Source organism: Culex quinquefasciatus, chromosome 3 (genome assembly GCF_015732765.1).
Source record: "Culex quinquefasciatus strain JHB chromosome 3, VPISU_Cqui_1.0_pri_paternal, whole genome shotgun sequence".
NCBI lineage: Eukaryota > Metazoa > Arthropoda > Insecta > Diptera > Culicidae > Culex > Culex quinquefasciatus.
The window spans coordinates 170,550,403-170,573,728 of NC_051863.1; the positions used below are offsets into that span (position 1 = coordinate 170,550,403).

Genomic DNA, 23,326 nt, shown 5'->3' on the forward strand with positions numbered 1-23,326 from the left:
GGAAAATTAAATAATGAAAAATATCGTACGTAGAGGGTGACGATTCTCGAGATTTTCAATTTCCCGGGAATCGAGAGTTGAATTTTGCAATTTCCCGGGAATTCCCGAGACCTGGGAAAATTAGTTTTTAAGCAAAATGTTTGATTTGTTGACAATTTTTTTTAAGAATTACACCAATATATATCCAGTTTATAACATTTCTTCAATTACGAATACCTGAACTGATTTTCAAAAATTGCTTAAAATCATGAAAAATGCCAGAGTATTACAATTTATTTTTGGTGCCCTTTGAAATTGAAAATTTCTTGCCTCAAAAATTTAAAATAACATTGAAGAAAAGAATTCTATTAATTTGAACTAACTTGATTTTCCATTTCAAAGCTGTAACTGCTATTTTTTTGGGTAAACTTTGGGATTACCAACATAGTGGTCGTGTCATCAATTACAAATATTAGGATTTTATTCAACTTTAATTTTACACTTTTTGAATTTGCAAATCAAAGAAGCAATGGTGGAATCGAAATGGCCATAGGTTTGTTTTTTTTTTGGGTATTGAATTAAGTTTTCTTAGATCAATGATTGGATTTTGAATTTTTTGCTTCAATATTAACAAGTATCAAAATTCCCGGAAGTCTCGACCAAATTTCCCGGGAATCGAGAGGCTCAAAAATGACCAATTTCCCGGGATTTTTTCCCCCGGAATTCCCGATCGTCACTTTCTAATCGTACGTAATGTAAAAGACATTTCTGGATGGGAAATTTGCAAAACCATTTAACAAATTTCAGTATAACAATTGTGAAAATGAGTAATGACGATATCGCGGAAACTATTTGTTCTATTTTCAATGATAAAATATGAAATAAAATATGTAAAACTTGGCAAGAAGCAGAAAATTTCATTCATTTTTTGATTTTTCTTTTGAATTTTCAATATATATTTAAATTCTAACCAGAAAAGCGCACATCTTTACCCAGGGATACATATGCTTAATAGAATATTTTTTAGTAGCAAGAGATTCAACATTTTTTCGAAAATTTGACTCAAATAAAGTCATTTTCAATTGCAAATTAGATATTGCATCTTAAAATGAAAAAAAATATGATTTTGACTTTTAAACAGTCGACACTCTGGCTGTCGATCTTCCCGATTTCAATATTGCTCCATCTACCGATGAAATTTTCAGTCCCTTCAAACTGCATACTTTGATTCTCTTCATTCCTCGATATTTTCTCTTGCTTGAAGGATCTCTTCCTCGACGGTCCCTTGAATTCATTTTGCTCTTAAAATCTTTTCTGGTTGTCAATAATTTCATTTTCTCATGGCTTGCATAGACATTTTTCTTTGAGTTTGACATTTGTTTGTTTTTGTTTAGTGCCGTTGCCATCGTTCTCTCCCATAGCTGAGAGTCTGGAAAAACATATTTTTGCAATTCCGTCGTGAAACTTTTTACTTTTCCTGTCATTCTTGAACGACGAAATAGCCTACTTTTCTGTACCAAAAATAAAAGAATCGAATAGCAACACTTTTCAAAATAAATGCTGAAAAGTTCTACTTTTCAGCACTGAAATGGGTGCTGAAAAGTTGAACTTTTCAGCACTTGTTTCGAAAAGTAACACTTTTCAACATTTTTTTGATTTAAACGATTTATTGACAAAATACAAGAAAATTTGACTTAAAATTTCACTCAATGGGTGTTTTTCGGAATTGCAAAAAATGTTGTATAGAAATTGTTCCAAAACTTGATTTTTTCAGCACTCGACGTATTTAAAAATGTAAATGTACGACTCGTGCTGAAAAAATCCTCTTTTTGCAACTTGTTGCATAAACTACTATTTTGGTAGCCATTCCAATTTCAGCTCACCGCTTTGCTAAGGACCTTTCAGAGTCCTATTTATTGATGTTCACAATTTTTGGATATCTTGCGTAAAAAAACAACATGAGAAATTATTAAACTTTATTTTCAGCTATCGAAATTCAAAAAATAGTTTTTTGCAAAAAACGTCGAAAAACGCAATTTTTTGGACTACCCTATTTAGGCTATGACTACCATAAAGACCAAACAAGAATCAAAAACAACAACAAAAAATAGTTTTAAATATTTTGGCAAAGAAATTTTCATGCCAAGTTTGAGCCAAATCGGAGCACTTTTGATTTGATACTTACTTTCAATATTCACATCAACATTATTTCCCTAGCTTGAATTAAATTGAAATGGAAACATTTATGAAAAAACAAACCAAGTTAAAAAAAAATCAATTTAAAATTCCCCTCGTTCCAACATTTCCCACCGTCATAAATTCGACTAATTCTCCGTACTCCAAGTCCCACGGGAAGTGATTATGGCTTTCCCGCTTCGATTAACGGGACGCTAGCTTCACCCGGGACGACGAAGACGGGACGTGCCAGGAAGTCTGTCCTGTGTGAGCGTCCGTAATAAGAAACAATTCTCTCTCGTGTTCCACGATCGGGGCATAAATCCTTTCGTGTCTGGACTTGTTTTGCAGTCCTTTTAACGCTTTTTTCGTGAGGGAGGGGCTAGGGTTGAGAAATATCGCTAAATAACAATCCCAGGATGACCGTTTTTTATCGTTTCACTGCTCGCTGGGACGTGTTTTCCGATAATGACTCTGCTTTTGTGGCATTTGCATCGAGTCGCAAGTCTCGCTTTGGGAGCAATTATTCTAGCCTAGAAATGACACGTCTGAGAGAAAAACAATTCTGGAGTTTTTTTTGAAAAGGTCCTATAAACAAAATTTCAAATTTTTGCTTTTTGGGTGTTTTTAGAACCGCCTTGAGTCAGGGGTATTCAAAAACACCCAAAAAGCAAAAAATGGAAATTTTGTTTATAGGACCTTTTCAAAAAAAACTCCAGAATTGTCGTTTGTTAGAAGTTTAGAGGGTTTTTTTGTTTGCTAAAAATAATTGATTTATCTTTTTGTTTTCGATATTTTTTCAGGTGTTTAAGTTTTGAAAATCCTGACGGTTTTGTTACCTGTACGACCACTGTCGAATGTACAGTTTAAAGCAAGAACTCACAATCACACAAAAACAGAAAGAAAGAGAGGGATGTTGTTCAGAGCATGTGGTAAGTCTGGATTGTCCTGAAATTGGTATTCAGGTCAAGTTTTGTTTTGCTGATAGTTGCTGTTCCCCTTCTACACTATACACTCTTGGCTGTCATAATCAATCACCAATCAAAATTATTTTACACTAATTAAGCTGCACTAATGTACTTACACACTAAACTACACTGACCTTTTGTAGCACCTCTAGTTTAGACGTACCGCATGCTCTATAGCCCAGCAAGATCCTTCTCTTCTCCTGCTGTAATATGATCCGAAATCTCGGTTAAATATTATAACTGATCTAGAGTAATTCCAGCCCAAAACAAATTTGTTAGGTACTTTTTTGCATCAACTACGAAAATGTCGAGTTGTGTTATAATGTCAAAGATTTAAAATCGATCAAAAAAAAACTCCAGGTTCAACGATAATGAGAAATCCCAAATAACCAGTCTAAATCATGAAAATAATTAATAGCAATTCCTGCCCAAAACAGGAATTTTTTTGGTACTTTTTTCTCGATCCTCTCCGATTTCAATGAAACTTTGTAGACATGTTATCCAACACTTATTTAAGCCATTTTTGTGTATATGGAGCCACTCGATAATGATATTTGAGAAGGGCGTAAGTGTTTTAAATATTGTTATATTTCGTAATTTAAATATTGCTGCATCTCGAAGCCGTTGCATCGTATCAAAATGTGGTCAAAGACAAACTTGTAGGAAATTTGACGGGCTTTCCGAAAAAAATACACTGGAAGAAAAAAACATTCACTTTTATGAGATTTTTTGATTTTTAAATTTAAAACTCAAATTTGAAGGTGAGCCCACGATTTTTTTTCGTTTAAATTTGATGTGAAAATAGCCTAAGATGTTACAAAATGACTCACGAAAAATGCAGGATGGAGCAACTCACCTAACAAATTACAAAAATTATTTACTGAAACTGTTTTTTTTTTCAAAAGTGCTCTAAACATCCACATTTTCAGAAACCGAACACGAGAGTCGATTCTCCAGACAATTTTACATAAAAGTCTCCATATTGACCATTGTCCTAAATCCAATCCTTGTGAAGTTACAGCGGTTTTAAAAATAAAAATGTTGAAAAAATAGGTTTTTTGATGGTTTTTGGCAATTTCTATATGACAGACTTGATTTTACAGTCTCGAAAATATTTTTACCGGAAATCTCGTCCAATTTCCCAAAAGTTTGTCTTTGACCACATTTCAATTGGATGTATGGGCTTACAGATATAAGCTAATTTACTATCCAGGTTACACAGAAAAAAATATGTAAATTTACGCAGCACGTAATTACTGTTTCTTATGTAAACTCACTCAATGTAATGTTGAAATATGATGTAAAGAGTAAAAAGTCATGGAAATTACTCCAATGTAAATCTAAATCTAATGTAAATCATGAATCTAATGGAAACGTTGAGCATGGAAACTCAAATCTGATGAATTTCTACCCGTGTTCGGCTTCCTGTAAATTCCTATTTAATGTAAATCATATATCCAATGTATTTCTGCCAAACGCTGACTTCAAAACTACCCGAACTAAAAATAGTTATATTTGGTTCTCTTTCTATCGCTCTCATATTTCGCTTGCCCACTGCCTGAGCTTTGACCTGAACAAGTTTATGCTTTAGCCGCTCGTTTATAAAATGCGAAGATGGCTCAGTCGGCAGCGGGTAGCAGCAGTAACACCGAACATCCTACCCGTCGTCCGTTCGATTCCAGTCCAGCGTTATTCCACTCTTTAAAATCAGAATTTCCTTTTGCTGCCCGCTTCCATAATTTTAAAATAGAAAATAGGCCACACCCTTTTCCTACTGCAATCCAAGTCGAGCTTCTCATTCCCATTGGCCAATCAGAATTAGTTGATTTGAACTAGTGTAAATTCCAAAAGTAAAGTAAATTCCAAAACTAATGTAAATTTTCAAAACTAATGTAAATTTCCAATGAATCAAATGTAAATTTCCAATGAACCTAATGTAAATATACATCATTTATCATGATACCTTTTGGTACATGATAAATAATGTAAATTTACAGGAATATTTTTTTCTGTGTACTATACTACACTGAAAAAATATTATGTTTTCAGTTATCCCAAGTAACATTTTTAAATCAACTAGCCATCACCTAGTTTTATTGAGGTTTTATGATAGCATCTTGATTGCTTTATAGTTTTATTTAGGCATTCAACGCAACCAATAAGCAAGAGCTAATTAGTAGGTTCTAACAAGGTTTTATACCTCGGACATAAAACCTTGTGACAATAAAAACTAAATGGCTTTTAATAAGGTTTTATGAAAGTTTTAAGAGAGTCTTGAAAACCCAATGGCAATGTCATGCCAAACGGTTTTATCGCATGCTTTTTTAAAATCCAGGGTGTTCTAGCTGTCAAGTGCCAATAGGCATGCAAAAAGCTTACTTAAAACCATAAGCTCCTGAAAAAGCATTTAAAGCGGCCAATTAGCAGTGCATAAATATGGCGCTGAACGCGTGTTTGGATTGAATTTGATTGACCGCCATCTTGGTTGAAAAAATAGAAAACTGAAAAATTTGATTTGAATTTGATGAAAACACACATTTATGCTGAATTTCTGGTATGATTGATATAGCGATAAATGTTTAAAAATATTTTGAACATTTTTTTCAAAGAATTGCAATACAATATTTTTTAACATTAAACACTATGATTACAAAATATTGATTTTTGATGAAGCGAGTTGAATTTTTTGGCTCTATCTCCCCTACATTTATCAATAAATTTTCAACCGCAGCTGAATTTGAGCCATCAATTGCGAGAAATATGCTATCAAATTATTTGGATTACCTCTATTAATATCTATTATTTATCATCGCCATTTTTGACAACCATCTCCATAATTTCATTTGGCAAGACGAAGACTTATTTTTGCCAAAATAAAACCTATTTGGCATAAGACGTTTGAAAACGTATGACAAAGGTTTTATCAAGGCTTTGAGGATGTTGTTAGGATTCAGTTGTAATGGCTTGAACTCCTATGTAGGTTTTATAAATAGGCCGTAACAACCTTTTGCGGAGGTCCTTTTGGGTTTTAAGTGGGGTTTATCAAGGTTCTGGGGAGTTTGTTACGACTAAGGGGTTTTAATGTTGGTTTTGGCTGATAGGTTTTATAGCGGTTGTGACAGCTTTGATAAAGCCTAAAATGTTACTTGGGATGAGCAATGTTATTAGCAAAAACAAAAAATTTGAACAAAAAAAATCGTGGGCTTACCTTCAAATTTGACCTTTAAAATTAAAAATCAAAAAATCTCATAAAAGTGAAGTGTTTTTTTCTTCCAGTGTATTTTTTTCGGAAAGCCCGTCAAATTTCCTACAAGTTTGTCTTTGACCACTTTTTGATACGATGCAACGGCTTCGAGATACAGCAATATTTAAATTACGAAATACAAAAATATTTAAAACACTTACGCCCTTCTCAAATATCATTATCGAGTGGCTCCATATACACAAAAATGGCTTATATAAGCGTAGGATAACATGTCTACAAAGTTTCATTGAAATCGGAGAAAGTCGGGTACAACCGATTCCCTATTTGACATGGAATTGCTCTAAACAGAATTTGTTTTTTCATTTGCATTACATTCTGAAAAGATTTTCTTACCCGGAAACAAAAAAAACTGACCCCTTCCGACGACCCTGAGAAACAGGTCCAACGTGAGTGCAACAATGAACACGGCCTCTATTTGCATTCCCAGCTGCACACAAAGCCTTAGTGCAGTGCCATTTTCCCTCGCAAGCTTTCCCCACACACGCAAAAGCTCCAAGAGTGTTTTTCTTTTTAATGCGTCAGACGGAATTATGCTTATTTTTTCGTCCTCTTTTGCACAACAATACAGTAGCAAGAGTGCAAGATGTGCCTGCCCTCCCCTGCTGGTTGCACTTCATTTTTCACTGGCTCTAATATAACATGCACATTAGCATAAACATGGTGAAGTTGCCTGCAGGCTGACGACTTGCAGGAGAAGAGCTTTAACAGGACTACCCGGATAAAAAATTACCATTTGATTACCATATTGGATCATACAATGACACTTTGAGAAATGGTAACTATTTGTGAAATCGTTTTTTCAATTTCCCAAAATTAAAATTTAACTACAGTCATCCCACATATTCGGAACACCCACAAATTCGGAACACTTTTGTGATAATTTGTCAATAGCATGCCAAATGCAGCTTTTCTCTCGACCCTACTATTTTTAGGACCTTTATTGGGACATTTTCTTGCTATTTCACTAGAAAAAGTAGTACTTTTTGAACAAAAAACTTCACTTCAAGACTATTTCATCCTGCGCAGCAAAACACTGCCTCCAAATTGGCTGTTTCATGATTGTGGGATGTTATTGTGCCTCCCACAATTGTGGAACACCCGAATTTAACTGATATTTTCACAAAAAAAAAGTGATCAGACCATTGATAAAACATTACTAAGCTTGAGTTTCACTGGTTGCAGTGTGTGAAGTCATTATTTTGATACAAATATGTACTCCTGGAGAGATCCAAAGTTTGTTTATATCCGTAAGAAAAAAGTGTTCCGAATTTGTGGATTTCAAGGGTCAAAGTTGTTCATCAAAAACTTGATATAATAGTTAAAATTTGCAGTTGTTCGATACAGCATTCGAAAGATCGCAAGAAAAGCTTTCAAATGAAGGTAAAAGCGAATCATTAAGTTTAATTACCGATTTGCTATGATTTTTTGAACATTGGCCGATCTGTAAACTGTTCCGAATATGAGGGATGACTGTATATTAAACTATTTGTGAACTGTTTGATTTAAGGTTACTTTTTGCCAAATAGTACTTAAACCATTTATTTACCATACAACAAACAGTTTTTTGACGAAAATAGTACTGAGTTTTTTAAGGTTACCATTGCTAACCACCCTTATGCCAGATGGTTAAACCATTTGTGAGATAGTAAAAATTCATGCCAACCATATAAATACCATTTTTAAAATAGTAGTCAAACATTTTTGGAAATGGTAGTAACAATATAGTTTAAAGTTCAATTACCATATGAAAAAAAGTTTTTATATGGTACTTTTTTATGCGGGTAGGCCAAAAGTATATTTTTGGGAATGGTTTGTTTTCTTTTATTTTCCGGTTGGGAAAATTGTGTGGACTTAAATTAAATGCAAATACTCAAGTTTGAATCTGGGAGGAAGTCTGGCAATACGGAAAAATCTATGTTGAGAAGTTGTTATTAGATTTTTGATTGCATTATTTCTAGACCTTTCAAATTCATCTCTTCATCTCTTCATCTCTTCATCTCTTCATCTCTTCATCTCTTCATCTCTTCATCTCTTCATCTCTTCATCTCTTCATCTCTTCATCTCTTCATCTCTTCATCTCTTCATCTCTTCATCTCTTCATCTCTTCATCTCTTCATCTCTTCATCTCTTCATCTCTTCATCTCTTCATCTCTTCATCTCTTCATCTCTTCATCTCTTCATCTCTTCATCTCTTCATCTCTTCATCTCTTCATCTCTTCATCTCTTCATCTCTTCATCTCTTCATCTCTTCATCTCTTCATCTCTTCATCTCTTCATCTCTTCATCTCTTCATCTCTTCATCTCTTCATCTCTTCATCTCTTCATCTCTTCATCTCTTCATCTCTTCATTTCTTTTTCGCATTTTTGAATTATCTTTTTGAGTTATTCGTTTTAATCTTTATTTTCATCAAGATGGGAGCGGCCGTGGCTGACTGGTCACGGTGTTCGCTTTGTAAGCGAATGGTCCTGGGTTCGATTCCCATCTGCTCCCAACGAGAAAGTATAGGAATTATAAATCTTGAAACTCTGAACATGAACGAAAAATCAAACTCGCTCGAGTCGGGGTTCGATCCCCCGTCCTTTGGATTGGTAAGCAAAAATGCTAACCGCTAGGCCATCACGGCTTGGTGAGCTATGAATGGAATTAGGAATACTGTTACTATCAACTATATACGCGCTGGGTCCTTGTCCATTTGACAAGGGTTCGGAAGTTCTAAATAACGTTTGAACCCGATTGGTGCAAACGTTCTTCAGGGCGGGGCTTGTCGATAAAGCTGAAGTACCTCGCGCTCGGCTAGCCAGCGTAGAAATGGGTCACCGAAGCTCGGCAGAGCTAACACCTTCCAAATGCCTATGCGAGTTATTTGCATGTATAGAATGTAGATTTAAAAATACATGGAAACAACTCAATTTGTAAGAAGTGACCACGTGGTCCCGTTTGGTTGGTTGCACACACACACACACACACATTCGTTTTAATCTTTATTTTCATCAAGACGTTTCAATGTTGATTTTTTGCTTCCGGCAGCTTGTGGAAGCAAAGGAGTTGAAATTTGGAAAGACAAAAATGAAATTGTCTTTCCAAATTTCAACTCCTTTGCTTCCACAAGCTGCCGGAAGCAAAAAATCAACATTGAAACTAAATAAAATTCCACAATTCAGAGTAGAAAACGTCACATATTGAAGTCGTTCTCGTCCTGCTCTGAGGATGTTTTCCCAGATATGCTTCCCGGCAACCGGGACTTCTGACAGACGAAATGTATAAATATAAAAAAATAAAAATATATAAAGCACATTTCCCAGAGCTTCACCAAATTCCCAAAAGAAGCTACAACTTTTTGATATCCGAACCGCACCAGTGCACACCAAACAAGTGACTCTTAAGGAGTATGGGAAAATTGTAGCAAAAAAAAAACCCAACTGCATCCCCTCAAACACACACCCACACAAAGAAACACTTCATGTCAGAACATTTTCCGCCCGCATCACGTTGACTAACAGAAAAAAACACATTTCTCCCCCTTTCTCTCTCGATTTTCCAGCAGGTTCACCAACTCCGGCCTCTCGAAGGAATGCTCGCCTCGCTCCAGAACCGAAAGCTTCCGGTAAGTGGCGTCCCTCCCCTTAAGAACCGTGAGCATATCACATTAGAACCAACTCCGCAAAGCACATCAATATTGCATGACTTTTGCTTGCTGGTGGAAAATTGAATTTGTGCCATGCAATCCGTCTTGCACTGCATGCCACTTTAAAATTGAGTTTTCCGTCTAATTACGGGGTTTCGGATCGTCAATCAGCTAAGAAATAGCGCGGTTCAATACTTCACTGCATTAGAGGGATTGGTCATCAATCAAGAGAGAGGTTGACAAGGCAGAGAGGAAAACGTAATCCAACGTCAATTTCCTTGCCAGAAGTTTTGCCTCGTTTCCCTGGGGCGGAAGGAAATGGCGAAACGACAAATCGACTTTATCGCTACTAACTTAATTAGGATCCCGAACTGGAGAGGTTGAGTGTACTTGTCTCTGTGGGAGTGTGTCCCGGAAAGGTTTATCCCTTGCCAGAGGCAAACAACAACTGCAGTAACTGTTACTGGGAATTGCATGACAAGAGCAATGGAAACTACACAGAAAAAAAATAATGTAAATTTGGAAGCTTTAATTTTGGAAGGTTGAATATTACCTCTTTTAAGATGTAATTTTACCTCAATTTAGACTGAAAAAATGACATTACACCAGAAAAGCGGTAAAATTACACATTTTCAGAGGTAAAATTTCACCTTTTTCTGACATAAAAGATGTACCCCTTTCCAGATGTTATATTACCTTGATTTTTTTTTTCAGTGTAGGGAATTGCCGAGGGAAAGTGATTTCAAAGACTATAAAGAGTGCTCAAGAATACCGTAGTTGGAACGAAATGGTTTTCAACTTTTTAAGTAATTATAAATAATTTAATGCTAGAAACCTAAACTGGTTACAAAATATAAACTAACCGATTCTTTACAAAACATACAATGTAAAAATATTACAAAAGAGCAATTCCATGTCAAATAGGGAATCGGTTGTACCCGACCCTCTCCGATTTCAATGAAACTTTGTAGACATGTTATCCTACGCTTATATAAGCCATTTTTGTGTATATGGAGCCAGTTACACTCGATAGTGACATTTGAGAAGGGCGTAAGTGTTTTAAATATTTTTGTATTTCGTAATTTAAATATTGCTGTAGCTCGAAGCCGTTGCATCGTAACAAAAAGTGATCAAAGACAAACTTGTAGGAAATTTGACGGGCTTTCCGAAAAAAATACACTGAAAGAAAAAAACACTCCACTTTTATGAGATTTTTTGATTTTTAAGTTTTAAAGTCAAATTTGAGGGTGAGCCCACGATTTTTTTTCGTTCAAAATTTTTGTGAAGATAGCCTAAGATGTTACAAAAAGACTCACGAAAAATGCAGGATGGAGCAACTCACCTAAAAAAATACAAAAATCATTTACTGAAACTGTTTTTTTGAAAAGTGCTCTAAACGTCAAAATTTTCAAAATCCGAGTACGGGAATCGATTCTCCAGACAATTTTACATAAAAGTCTCCATATTGACCATTGTCCTAAGTCCAATCCTTGTGAAGTTACAGCGGTTTTAAAAATAAAAATATTGAAAAAATAGGGTTTTTGATGGTTTTTGGCAATTTCTATATGACTGACTTGATTTTTCAGTCTCGAAAATATTTTTACCGGAAAGCTCGTCCAATTTCCCATAAGTTTGTCTTTGACCACATTTCAATTGGATGTATGGGCTTACAGATATAAGCTAATTACATTGCTCATAACTGAAAACATAATATTTTTCAGTGTAGTATAGTAACCTGGATAGTAAATTAGCTTATATCTGTAAGCCCATACATCCAATTGAAATCAAAGACAAACTTATGGGAAATTGGACGAGCTTTCGGTAAAATATTTTCGAGACTGAAAATCAAGTCGTCATATTGCCAAAACCATCAAACCTATTTTTCAACATTTTATTTTTAAAACCGCTGTAACTTTACAAGGATTGGACTTAGGACAATGGTCAATATGGAGACTTTATGTAAAATTGTCTGGAGAATCGATGTACTCGGATTTTGAAAATTTTGACGTTTAAGCACTTTTCAAAAAACAGTTTCAGTAAATGATTTTGTATTTTAGGTGAGTTGCTCCATCCTGCATTTTCGTGAGTCTTTGTAACATCTTAGGCTATCTTCACAAAAATTTGAACGAAAAATCGTGGGCTCACCCTCAAATTTGACTTTAAAACAAAATCAAAATCTCATAAAAGTAGTGTTTTTCTTCCAGTGTATTTTTTCGGAAAGCCAAATTTCTACAAGTTTGTCTTTGACCACTTTTTGATACGATGCAACGGCTTCGAGCTACAGCAGTATTTAAATTACGAAATACAAAAATATTTAAAACACTTACGCCCTTCTCAAATGTCACTATCGAGTATAACTGGCTCCATATACACAAAAATGGCTTATATAAGCGTAGGATAACATGTCTACAAAGTTTCATTGAAATCGGAGAGGGTCGAGAAAAAAGTACCTAAAAAATTCCTGTTTTGGGCTGGAATTGCTCAAAAGTAAAAACGGCGTCGAGAAATTTTCGGAGTCTCAAAACAATACATAATTACAATTTGTATATTAATTCATTTTAGTATCAATACAGTATCGATTTGGTGTACTGAGCACAGAAAAAAGTTGAATTTAAGAAGGTTTAAATTTGGTTGGTTGAATATTACCTCTTTTCGAGTAATTTTACCTTAAAACTGTGTAAAAATATGAAATCCTACAGAAACAATGAAATTTAACAAGTTCCTAAAGTAAAATTACACGTTTTTACACATAATCTGTCACCATTCCCAGATGTAATTTTTTGTTTTTTTTTTTTTAATTTTTGTAATTTTTGTAATTTTTGTAATTTTTGTAATTTTTGTAATTTTTGTAATTTTTGTAATTTTTGTAATTTTTGTAATTTTTGTAATTTTTGCAATTTTTGTAATTTTTGTCATTTTTGTAATTTTTGTAATTTTGCAATTTTGTAATTTTTGTAATTTTGTAATTTTTTAATTTTTGTAATTTTGTAATTTTGTAATTTTTGTAATTTTTTAATTTTTGTAATTTTTGTAATTTTGCAATTTTTGTAATTTTGTAATTTTGTAATTTTGTAATTTTGTAATTTTGTAATTTTGTAATTTTGTAATTTTTGTAATTTTGTAATTTTTGTAATTTTTGTAATTTTGTAATTTTGTAATTTTCTAATTTTTGTAATTTTGTAATTTTGTAATTTTTGTAATTTTGTAATTTTTGTATTTTTGTAATTTTGTAATTTTGTAATTTTGTAATTTTGTAATTTTGTAATTTTGTAATTTTTGTAATTTTTGTAATTTTTGTAATTTTGTAATTTTTGTAATTTTTGTAATTTTGTAATTTTGTAATTTTGTAATTTTGTAATTTTTGTAATTTTGTAATTTTGTAATTTTGTAATTTTTGTAATTTTTGTAATTTTGTAATTTTTGTAATTTTGTAATTTTGTAATTTTGTAATTTTTGTAATTCTTGTAATTTTGTAATTTTGTAATTTTGTAATTTTTAATTTTTGTAATTTTGTAATTTTTGTAATTTTGTAATTTTTGTAATTTTTGTAATTTTGTAATTTTGTAATTTTGTAATTTTTGTAATTTTGTAATTTTGTAATTTTGTAATTTTGTAATTTTGTAATTTTTGTAATTTTGTAATTTTGTAATTTTGTAATTTTGTAATTTTTGAAATTTTGTAATTTTGTTATTTTTGTAATTTTTGTAATTTTGTAATTTTTGTAATTTTTGTAATTTTTGTAATTTTTGTAATTTTTGTAATTTTTGTAATTTTTGTAATTTTTGTAATTTTTGTAATTTTTGTAATTTTTGTAATTTTTGTAATTTTAGTAATTTTAGTAATTTTTGTAATATTGTAATTTTTGTAATTTTTGTAATTTTTGTAATTTTTGTAATTTTTGTGATTTTTGTAATTTTTGTAATTTTTGTAATTTTTGTAATTTTAGTAATTTTTGTAATATTGTAATTTTTGTAATTTTTGTATTTTTTGTAATTTTTGTAATTTTTGTAATTTTTGTAATTTTGTAATTTTGTAATTTTGTAATTTTGTAATTTTTGTAATTTTTGTAATTTTGTAATTTTGTAATTTTTGTAATTTTCTAATTTTTGTAATTTTTGTAATTTTTGTAATTTTTGTAATTTTTGTAATTTTTGTATTTTTGTAATTTTTGTAATTTTTGTAATTTTGTAATTTTGTAATTTTTGTAATTTTGTAATTTTGTAATTTTGTAATTTTTGTAATTTTGTAATTTTGTAATTTTTGTAATTTTGTAATTTTTGTAATTTTTGTAATTTTTGTAATTTTTGTAATTTTTGTAATTTTGTAATTTTGTAATTTTGTAATTTTGTAATTTTTGTAATTTTGTAATTTTTGTAATTTTGTAATTTTGTATTTTTGTAATTTTTGTAATTTTTGTAATTTTGTAATTTTGTAATTCTTGTAATTTTGTAATTTTGTAATTTTTGTAATTTTTAATTTTTGTAATTTTGTAATTTTTGTAATTTTGTAATTTTGTAATTTTGTAATTTTGTAATTTTTGTAATTTTGTAATTTTGTAATTTTTGTAATTTTTGTAATTTTGTAATTTTTGTAATTTTTGTAATTTTGTAATTTTGTAATTTTTGTAATTTTGTAATTTTGTAATTTTGAAATTTTTGTAATTTTGTTATTTTTGTAATTTTTGTAATTTTGTAATTTTGTAATTTTGTAATTTTGTAATTTTGTAATTTTGTAATTTTTGTAATTTTGTAATTTTAGTAATTTTAGTAATTTTGTAATATTGTAATTTTGTAATTTTGTAATTTTGTAATTTTGTAATTTTTGTGATTTTTGTAATTTTTGTAATTTTTGTAATTTTTGTAATTTTAGTAATTTTTGTAATATTGTAATTTTTGTAATTTTTGTATTTTTTGTAATTTTTGTAATTTTTGTAATTTTTGTAATTTTTGTAATTTTTGTAATTTTTGTAATTTTTGTAATTTTTGTAATTTTTGTAATTTTTGTAATTTTTGTAATTTTTGTAATTTTTGTAACGGATTTTAAAATATTTTCCTAGCCCTTTTGTAAGGACAGGCCCCACATTTGTATGGAAAAACTAATGATGAAAAATTGTTTATTGGAACATAATGATGGACAATGTCTCAAAAAATTAAAATTTGCCAAAAATGCAAAGGAAATTTTAATGTACGACAAAATATTTTTGCAATCTTTTTAAAGCAACTTGTTCTTCTTGTTCCAATCTACAAATAGTTTAAAAAAGATTGCAAAAATATTATGTCGTTTTAGAGCAATCGAAGAAATACAAAGCGTAACGCCTGCGCACTTTGCGAGGTATAACTGTGGTTACGAAGTTAAGTAAACTTTAAATACTTTTTTGCAATCATAGATTCTCTCATAGCTTTAAATGACCACCATTTACCTCCCACAACGGTTCAGCTCATCACAGCCGATCCATTCTAATCCCACTTAAGCCCTAATCGAATTTTCCATGCCAAGCTTGAGAGGGCTCTGCCCCAATTCCCTCACGACGATCCAGATTTTCACGCAAGTCCTGCTCCCTCGGTATCCCCAAAACAAAAAGGAATGTTATCTAGCATGACAACGTTAACATACTTTTGGAGCATGGAAGAGGATACCGCCCGAAACACCCGAAGAAGCAAAAAAGGTGGAACATTTTCCCACACACATGTGTGTGATTTTGTGTGTGTTTATTTTCTGATTGTGATTCTTTTTTTCATTTTTTTAGCATTCGATTTTCGCCCGAATTTTCCCTGAAGTTTAACTCCCAGGGTGGTTTTTCTGTTCTGCTGTTCGTTTGCTTTGCTAAAAAAATGTCTTAGTTTTGTTTTCTCCAAGTCGGAAAATGTTTTTGGCTGTGAGTTTTTGTGTTTATTTATGATGAAGTCACAGTGCTTCAGGTGAAACATGTATTTTTGGTGCCTATACATTTTCGATGTATTCCGTTTAATTTCTTCTTAAACAAACAATCAATAAAAGTTAGGAATTTCAATTTGATGTATATTTTAAAGTTTCGTCTAATTATATGTAGATTACCTAAATTTATAATTCAAAATATAAAAAGACTTCTTATGAAAACAGGTCACTTCATTCCACGCAAGGAACAATCCGTTGAAGAAAATCGCTGTCATCTCATTGACCCTCTCTAATGAAGATTGCGTGTGGGAATGTTCCCAAGCATTACTGCCCTAAATTCTGCTAACGAAGGAAACCCTGCAGAAGAAACGGGGTCATTCGAGACATTCTAGACCAAATATGAGCTCTCGATTATCATATAGATGAAGACGCCTTCCCCACCAGTGGATATCGAATCGTTTGCCCCTTGAAGTTGAAAAATTACACTTTTTCAAACTGATGCTGAATTGAACAAATTGTTTACAACATAGTAGGAAAATTCTCATTTTGTGTGATACTTGCAAAACCAACTGCCACATTCATCGAGTGCCCATCAATTTGTTTTCGTAAACAATTTCAAAACTCATAATTGTGGAAATTTACCAGTTCGGCCCATGTTCGACCAGCTGCCACCGATCAGAAGTGTTATCTAACAGTTGTTGAACATATTCACAGAACCATAACAAAAAGTCGGCACGGAAAAATAATTGCTAAATTTTGGAAATAATGGTAAAAACCCATTTCCCTCCGTGCACAACCACACGTGGGCAGCGTCATTAGTGCCAACATTCGATATGGAAGCCGAGGCGGAGGCAAACTTCATGAATATGTTGTCGATTTCGAAATTAAATTTTCACCATTACCGGGAGAGGTATCCAGTTTACCGATACAGCCGAATATGGCCGCCCTTCGTGCTAGCACCATCTGCTGGTTCAGGGAGAAAACACAGGTTTTTCCGGTTGACCATTAAATTTGATTACCGACGGGTTTGCACATTTCGACGCGTGTTATGAAGTTGTACCTGTTTTTTTTTTCTTTTTTTGCGAGACAACTGAAACGAAAGGCAAAGTGGAAGCTGTTTTTCGATATGTGCGGATTAGGGTGACATGAAAAGTTTCTAGATGAAACATACACATAGCTAATGAGGAATTAAAAAATCTGGAATCGTGGTTCTTAAATTCATGAACACAACTCATGAATTCGAGAATTGACTTTTTCCGTATATTGGAAATGCTTAGAAATTCAAAGATATTTTTATTTTTTTCAAAAATTATGGCCACACGTTACGAGTTAGAGCTTTGATGTCTTGGGGACAAATGATCAGAGTCAATAGGGGCATCTTTTGGTATGGGAGCAATTCTCTACGAAATCTTTTTTTTATAATTTTATTTTTTGTATTTTTTTATTCGGCTGAAACTTGTTTGGTGCTTTCGATTTGCCCAAAGAAGCAATTTTGCATCATTAGTTTGCCCATATAATTTTCCATACAAATATGGGAGCTGTCCATACAAAAATGATATATGGAAATTCAAAAATCTGTATCTTTTGAAGGATTTTTTTATCGATTTGGTGTCTTCGGCAAAGTTGTAGGTATGGATAAGGACTACACTGAAAAAAAATTATGCACGGTAAAAAAATTGGTGAACTTTTAACTTTTAACTTTTTGTGACTAAAACTTGAAACTTGCAAAAAAACACTATTATTTATTTTAATAACATTTCAGAAATTACCAGGTTGTGCAAAAAATCCTTGACCGAGTTATGATTTTTTAAATCAATTCTCAATTTTTTTTGCGTCCAGTATTTCGATTTTTTTTTAAATCAGTATTGATTCAAAAATTCATAACTCGGTCGAAGATTTTTTGCACAACCTGGAAATTTCTGAAAAGTTGGCATTTGATGTCCCCTAAAACACATAAAAAAAATAAAAAAAAGGACACAAAGCTCTATCTTCAAACAGGAAGTTTATTCAGCAAGTTTTGTGATTTAGGTTAAGGTGATTTTGAAAATTGAGTTTCTAGGATTCATAAACTTAGACATTTGTAGAGCTCATCAAAATAAACATTTCTATTCCAAAATAAAGAAAATTGGTCTTTTTAACGAAAGTTATAGCCAAAATACGTCAAAGAAGACGCCATTTTGAAATGGGAATAACTTAAAAAGGTGATGGAGTATGACCTCGTTCTTAGAAGCATCTTAAAGTACACATTCTAGAGTACATTTGCTGAAAATGTCTCGGAGGTTTTTTGTAGAACTCATTTTATTTTAATTTGAAAATGAGCAAATTTCATTGGTAAAGCATGACATGTACCCGTATTGCATAATAAAATTTCACATAAATTTTTATTTTCAGATCATTTTGATATCACTTCTGATGTTACTCATGTCATAAAACATATTCTAATTAATAGATGAGTAATTCTCTTAGAAATCGATCTTTTTTTTTTGAATTTTAATGTATCAACATATCAACAAAGTTCAAAAAAGCAAAATATAGAGAATTTTCTCAGCTTTTCAAAAATATTTTTTTCTAAAGTGGGCAAACATGTGCACTAATTTTAAAAATTGAAAAACTGCGACTATTTTCAAAAAAAGTCACCTAAAAATGGATTTAAACGGTGCACTTCATCAGAATTTCACTAAAGTACTTTTTGATTGCAAATTTGATTTTACATCGAAAAATGAATTTGAAAATTTTTTGCGACCAATATTTCTGAAAAGTTGGCATTTGATGTGCTCTAAAACATATCAAAACATAAAAAAAATAAAAATAGTTTTTTTTTGCAAATCAAGTTTCAGTAACAAAAAGTGAGCATGAGCATGAGCATGAGCATGGTTGACTGCCAATGAGCTGCTACTCCGTTATTGACAGATCAGCTGAAGTTAAACAATGAATCAAAAATGATCAGTGGGAGCCAACCATCCGTTCACTGTTTAACCCCTGAAGACCCCGACTTTATTAGTCAATACCGGCGCCCTCCCAAGAAGCCTGCAGTTCAACGAAAGGGAGGAATGTTAGTCCGATAGTTGAAGTTGCAGACTCATCAAGCACACAGTTTTTCGCTATATACTTGTTGATACCGCATGAGACCGTTGAATCCACAGCATCTCCTTCAAGCATCACGTGATTATTATTTTTTGGGTTAGTAGGATAAGGTATTGGCTTTTCGATGCCTCCCGAGCTACGATGCTATGGGGAGGACTTTCATAACCGACCCGTCGGCGAGCCTTCTGAGCAACGATGCTATGGGAAGGTCTTTCTGGTTAACACACAAAATCACTCACACACAATTATTTCACTCCACTATTAATTAATCCGAAATGTCAGTGCGTCTTTCGATCAATATATAGAAATGGCTTTTTCACCATAAAAAATAAAACCTTATTCGGAAAAAATTATACACAATTTACCCGACGCCGTGCCTTCCGATCAACGATAATATATAAGAAGGGCTTTGAAAATCACAAAACAATTAATTAAGATCACAGAAAAAAATCACAAAAAACACCAATTACTCAACGAAAAACACGCTCAAGACACAAATAATTCAGTAAGGCATGCTATTATTCGGTTCCCACAATCACTCACCCCATACGAACAGCGACACAAAAGCACACAAAAAAATTAACCTGCATAATCACGACTTCGCGTCCCCACTTCCAGCGCACCAATGATGCTATTATTCGATTACCACAATCACTCACCCCATACGAATAGCGACACAAAAGCACACAAAAAATTAACCTGCATAATCACGACTTCGCGTCCCCACTTCCAGCGCACCAATGATGCTATTATTCGATTACCACAATCACTCACCCCATACGAATAGCGACACAAAAGCACACAAAAAATTAACCTGCATAATCACGACTTCGCGTCCCCACTTCCAGCGCACCAATGATGCTATTATTCGATTACCACAATCACTCACCTCATACGAATAGCGACACAAAAGCACACAAAAAAATTAACCTGCATAATCACGACTTCGCGTCCCCACTTCCAGCGCACCAATGATGCTATTATTCGATTACCACAATCGCTCACCCCATACGAATAGCGACACAAAAGCACACACAAAAATTAACCTGCATAATCACGACTTCGCGTCCCCACTTCCAGCGCACCAATGATGCTATTATTCGATTACCACAATCACTCACCCCATACGAATAGCGACACAAAAGCACACAAAAAATTAACCTGCATAATCACGACTTCGCGTCCCCACTTCCAGCGCACCAATGATGCTATTATTCGATTACCACAATCACTCACCCCATACGAATAGCGACACAAAAGCACACAAAAAAATTAACCTGCATAATCACGACTTCGCGTCCCCACTTCCAGCGCACCAATGATGCTATTATTCGATTACCACAATCACTCACCTCATACGAATAGCGACACAAAAGCACACAAAAAAATTAACCTGCATAATCACGACTTCGCGTCCCCACTTCCAGCGCACCAATGATGCTATTATTCGATTACCACAATCGCTCACCCCATACGAATAGCGACACAAAAGCACACACAAAAATTAACCTGCATAATCACGACTTCGCGTCCCCACTTCCAGCGCACCAATGATGCTATTATTCGATTACCACAATCACTCACCCCATACGAATAGCGACACAAAAGCACACAAAAAAATTAACCTGCATAATCACGACTTCGCGTCCCCACTTCCAGCGCACCAATGATGCTATTATTCGATTAACACAATCACTCACCCCATACGAATAGCGACACAAAAGCACACAAAAAAATTAACCTGCATAATCACGACTTCGCGTCCCCACTTCCAGCGCACCAATGATGCTATTATTCGATTACCACAATCACTCACCCCATACGAATAGCGACACAAAAGCACACAAAAAAATTAACCTGCATAATCACGACTTCGCGTCCCCACTTCCAGCGCACCAATGATGCTATTATTCGATTACCACAATCGCTCACCCCATACGAATAGCGACACAAAAGCACACAAAAAAATTAACCTGCATAATCACGACTTCGCGTCCCCACTTCCAGCGCACCAATGATGCTATTATTCGATTACCACAATCACTCACCCCATACGAATAGCGACACAAAAGCACACAAAAAAATTAACCTGCATAATCACGACTTCGCGTCCCCACTTCCAGCGCACCAATGATGCTATTATTCGATTACCACAATCACTCACCCCATACGAATAGCGACACAAAAGCACACAAAAAAAATTAACCTGCATAATCACGACTTCGCGTCCCCACTTCCAGCGCACCAATCAAAAAAAAAAAAAAAAAATAGTTTTTTTTTGCAAATCAAGTTTCAGTAACAAAAAGTGAAATAAAAAATCCCCCAAATTTTTTTTACCGTGTATAGTTTTTTTTTTCAGTGTAGTCTATATCTACAACCTACAACTTTGCCCAAGACACCAAATCGATCAAAAAATTCCTTCAAAAGATACAGATTTTTGAATTTTCATACATCATTTATGTATGGACAGCTGCCAAATTTGTATGGAAAATTATATGGACAAAGTAATGATGCAAAATGGCTTCTTTGGGCGTACCGAAGGCACCAAAAAAGTTTCAGTCGGATTAAAAAATACAAAAAAAATCGAATTACCGAAATCTGAGAGAACTGCTCAGATACTATGTTACCATACCTATTGTACTGTAGGTTCTTTCGATTTCCAATTCATAACAAAGGTCTTTCTAAGCTCACTGAATGAGCCAAATTGGAAACATTTCTCCTGAAATTCTCCGAATAGTATATGGGTCATTTCGCCTCAACTGTGCACAAAAAAGTACAAATTCGAAATCAACTTTTTCTGATCAAGCTCAAATTTGGTGGAGCTATTGATACTATCAAAACATGTAAGAATCCCGATTTTAAACCTAATTGGACCACCCCCCCTTTTTGTCACCACCCCAAAGTTTTTCGATTTTCGTCATTTTTTCAAATGGCCATTTTTCGGAAACAAAAAATGATACATCAAAACTCGAAAGCTATTTTTAAAGGAAATTGGACGCTGAATCGAATGGCGTCATCAGACTTTGATGCATTTTGCGCAACTTTACACACAATTTTCTCAACATACATGCGATTAAATTTCGAATTAAACTTCACCATCTTGTTTCCCAGACGAATTTACATAAGAATCGGTGAAGTTGACGGTAATAATTTTATTTTATTTGTTATCTGTTGCTGAATTATGTATTCATATCTTAATAATTTTCATTTTAAAGAACAACTTTACACTACAGATGAAATAAGTCTTAAAAAATAATTTTAACTCTAACTCATTTCCTGAACATGAAATTTAAAATTTTATAATGATTTTTTTTTTGTATCCATGCATCAAAATTCAATTAAAATGCAATGAAATTGTTGATTTGAAAAACAAATTTTACGCAAAATTGTTACTTTGAATAACTTAACCTGAAACTTATTTGCGTTCTATTTATATGTAAGACATTTTATTATTTAAACATATGAATGTGATTTTTAAAGTAAAACATTGAATAACACTTTAAAAAATGGTCCATTTGTCGTTAAAAACAAGATTTAATCTGATGAAAAACCTTTTTTTAAATAAAAAATTGTAAATATTGTGTGGCCTACTCTAAACGTGTTTTATAGATATAAATCATGAGCCTTGCCAGATGAAGTATTATTGAAGAATTGAAAAAAAAAACGTATCGTACGGTTTGTCCTTTTGTTTAGATAAATTGAATGGTAACTTTATAAATGATGAAAACGGAATCTTAAAAAAATTAAAGAGTAAACACGTACTAAATTGCTCCATTGTCAGTGCAGGAGCAGCACCACATTTTCAAACAACCAAAGTTTGCACCTCCGAAACCGCTGCTGACCACGTGTGTGCGCGCCTGCCGGAAGGCACACACATTTTAGCACACACGTGGGAAATGCTTTTGAAAAGCACACTAATTGATGAACGTGTAGAACACGATGCCATTTGCTTAAAATGGTGCTTGCCAACTCACACACATACACCACACACCCACACCAACACGATGTTGACTAGTACCTCCACGACCCAGTTTTCCCGCGGTCCACAACCCGAAATGTTCCGGTGTTCTGGACACGACCCAGCGTTGACTTCAACTTTGGCCGGGAGGATCCGCTGTTTGATTTATGAGTGTTTGCTTTTAATTAAATGGCTTCGTCATTCCTTTGTGGAACACCAAACAGTGAGGTACTCCTGGATATTAGCTCCTGAAAAGTGCTTAAAAAGTGCAAAAATGCCTCACGGCAAGAAAAAGAGGCGGTCCTCACCAGCAGGATCAGCAGATTTGAAGAAGCTAAAGAATGCCGAAGCGCTACCTGCAAAGCCAGGCAGTTTGAGCAAGGACGCTCGAAATTCG

The 23,326-nt window shown here is 33.2% G+C and overlaps 1 protein-coding gene across 1 annotated transcript in view; it reads left to right on the forward strand.

Moving 5' to 3' along the window:
- Window positions 1-23,326, forward strand: part of LOC6041452 (diuretic hormone receptor) — a 148,218-nt gene that overhangs the window by 84,660 nt on the left and 40,232 nt on the right. The window contains exon 16 of the mRNA XM_038261350.1: window positions 9,930-9,992. Within this exon, the coding sequence (XP_038117278.1) occupies window positions 9,930-9,992 (63 nt within the window). The remainder of the gene's footprint in view (window positions 1-9,929; window positions 9,993-23,326) is intronic.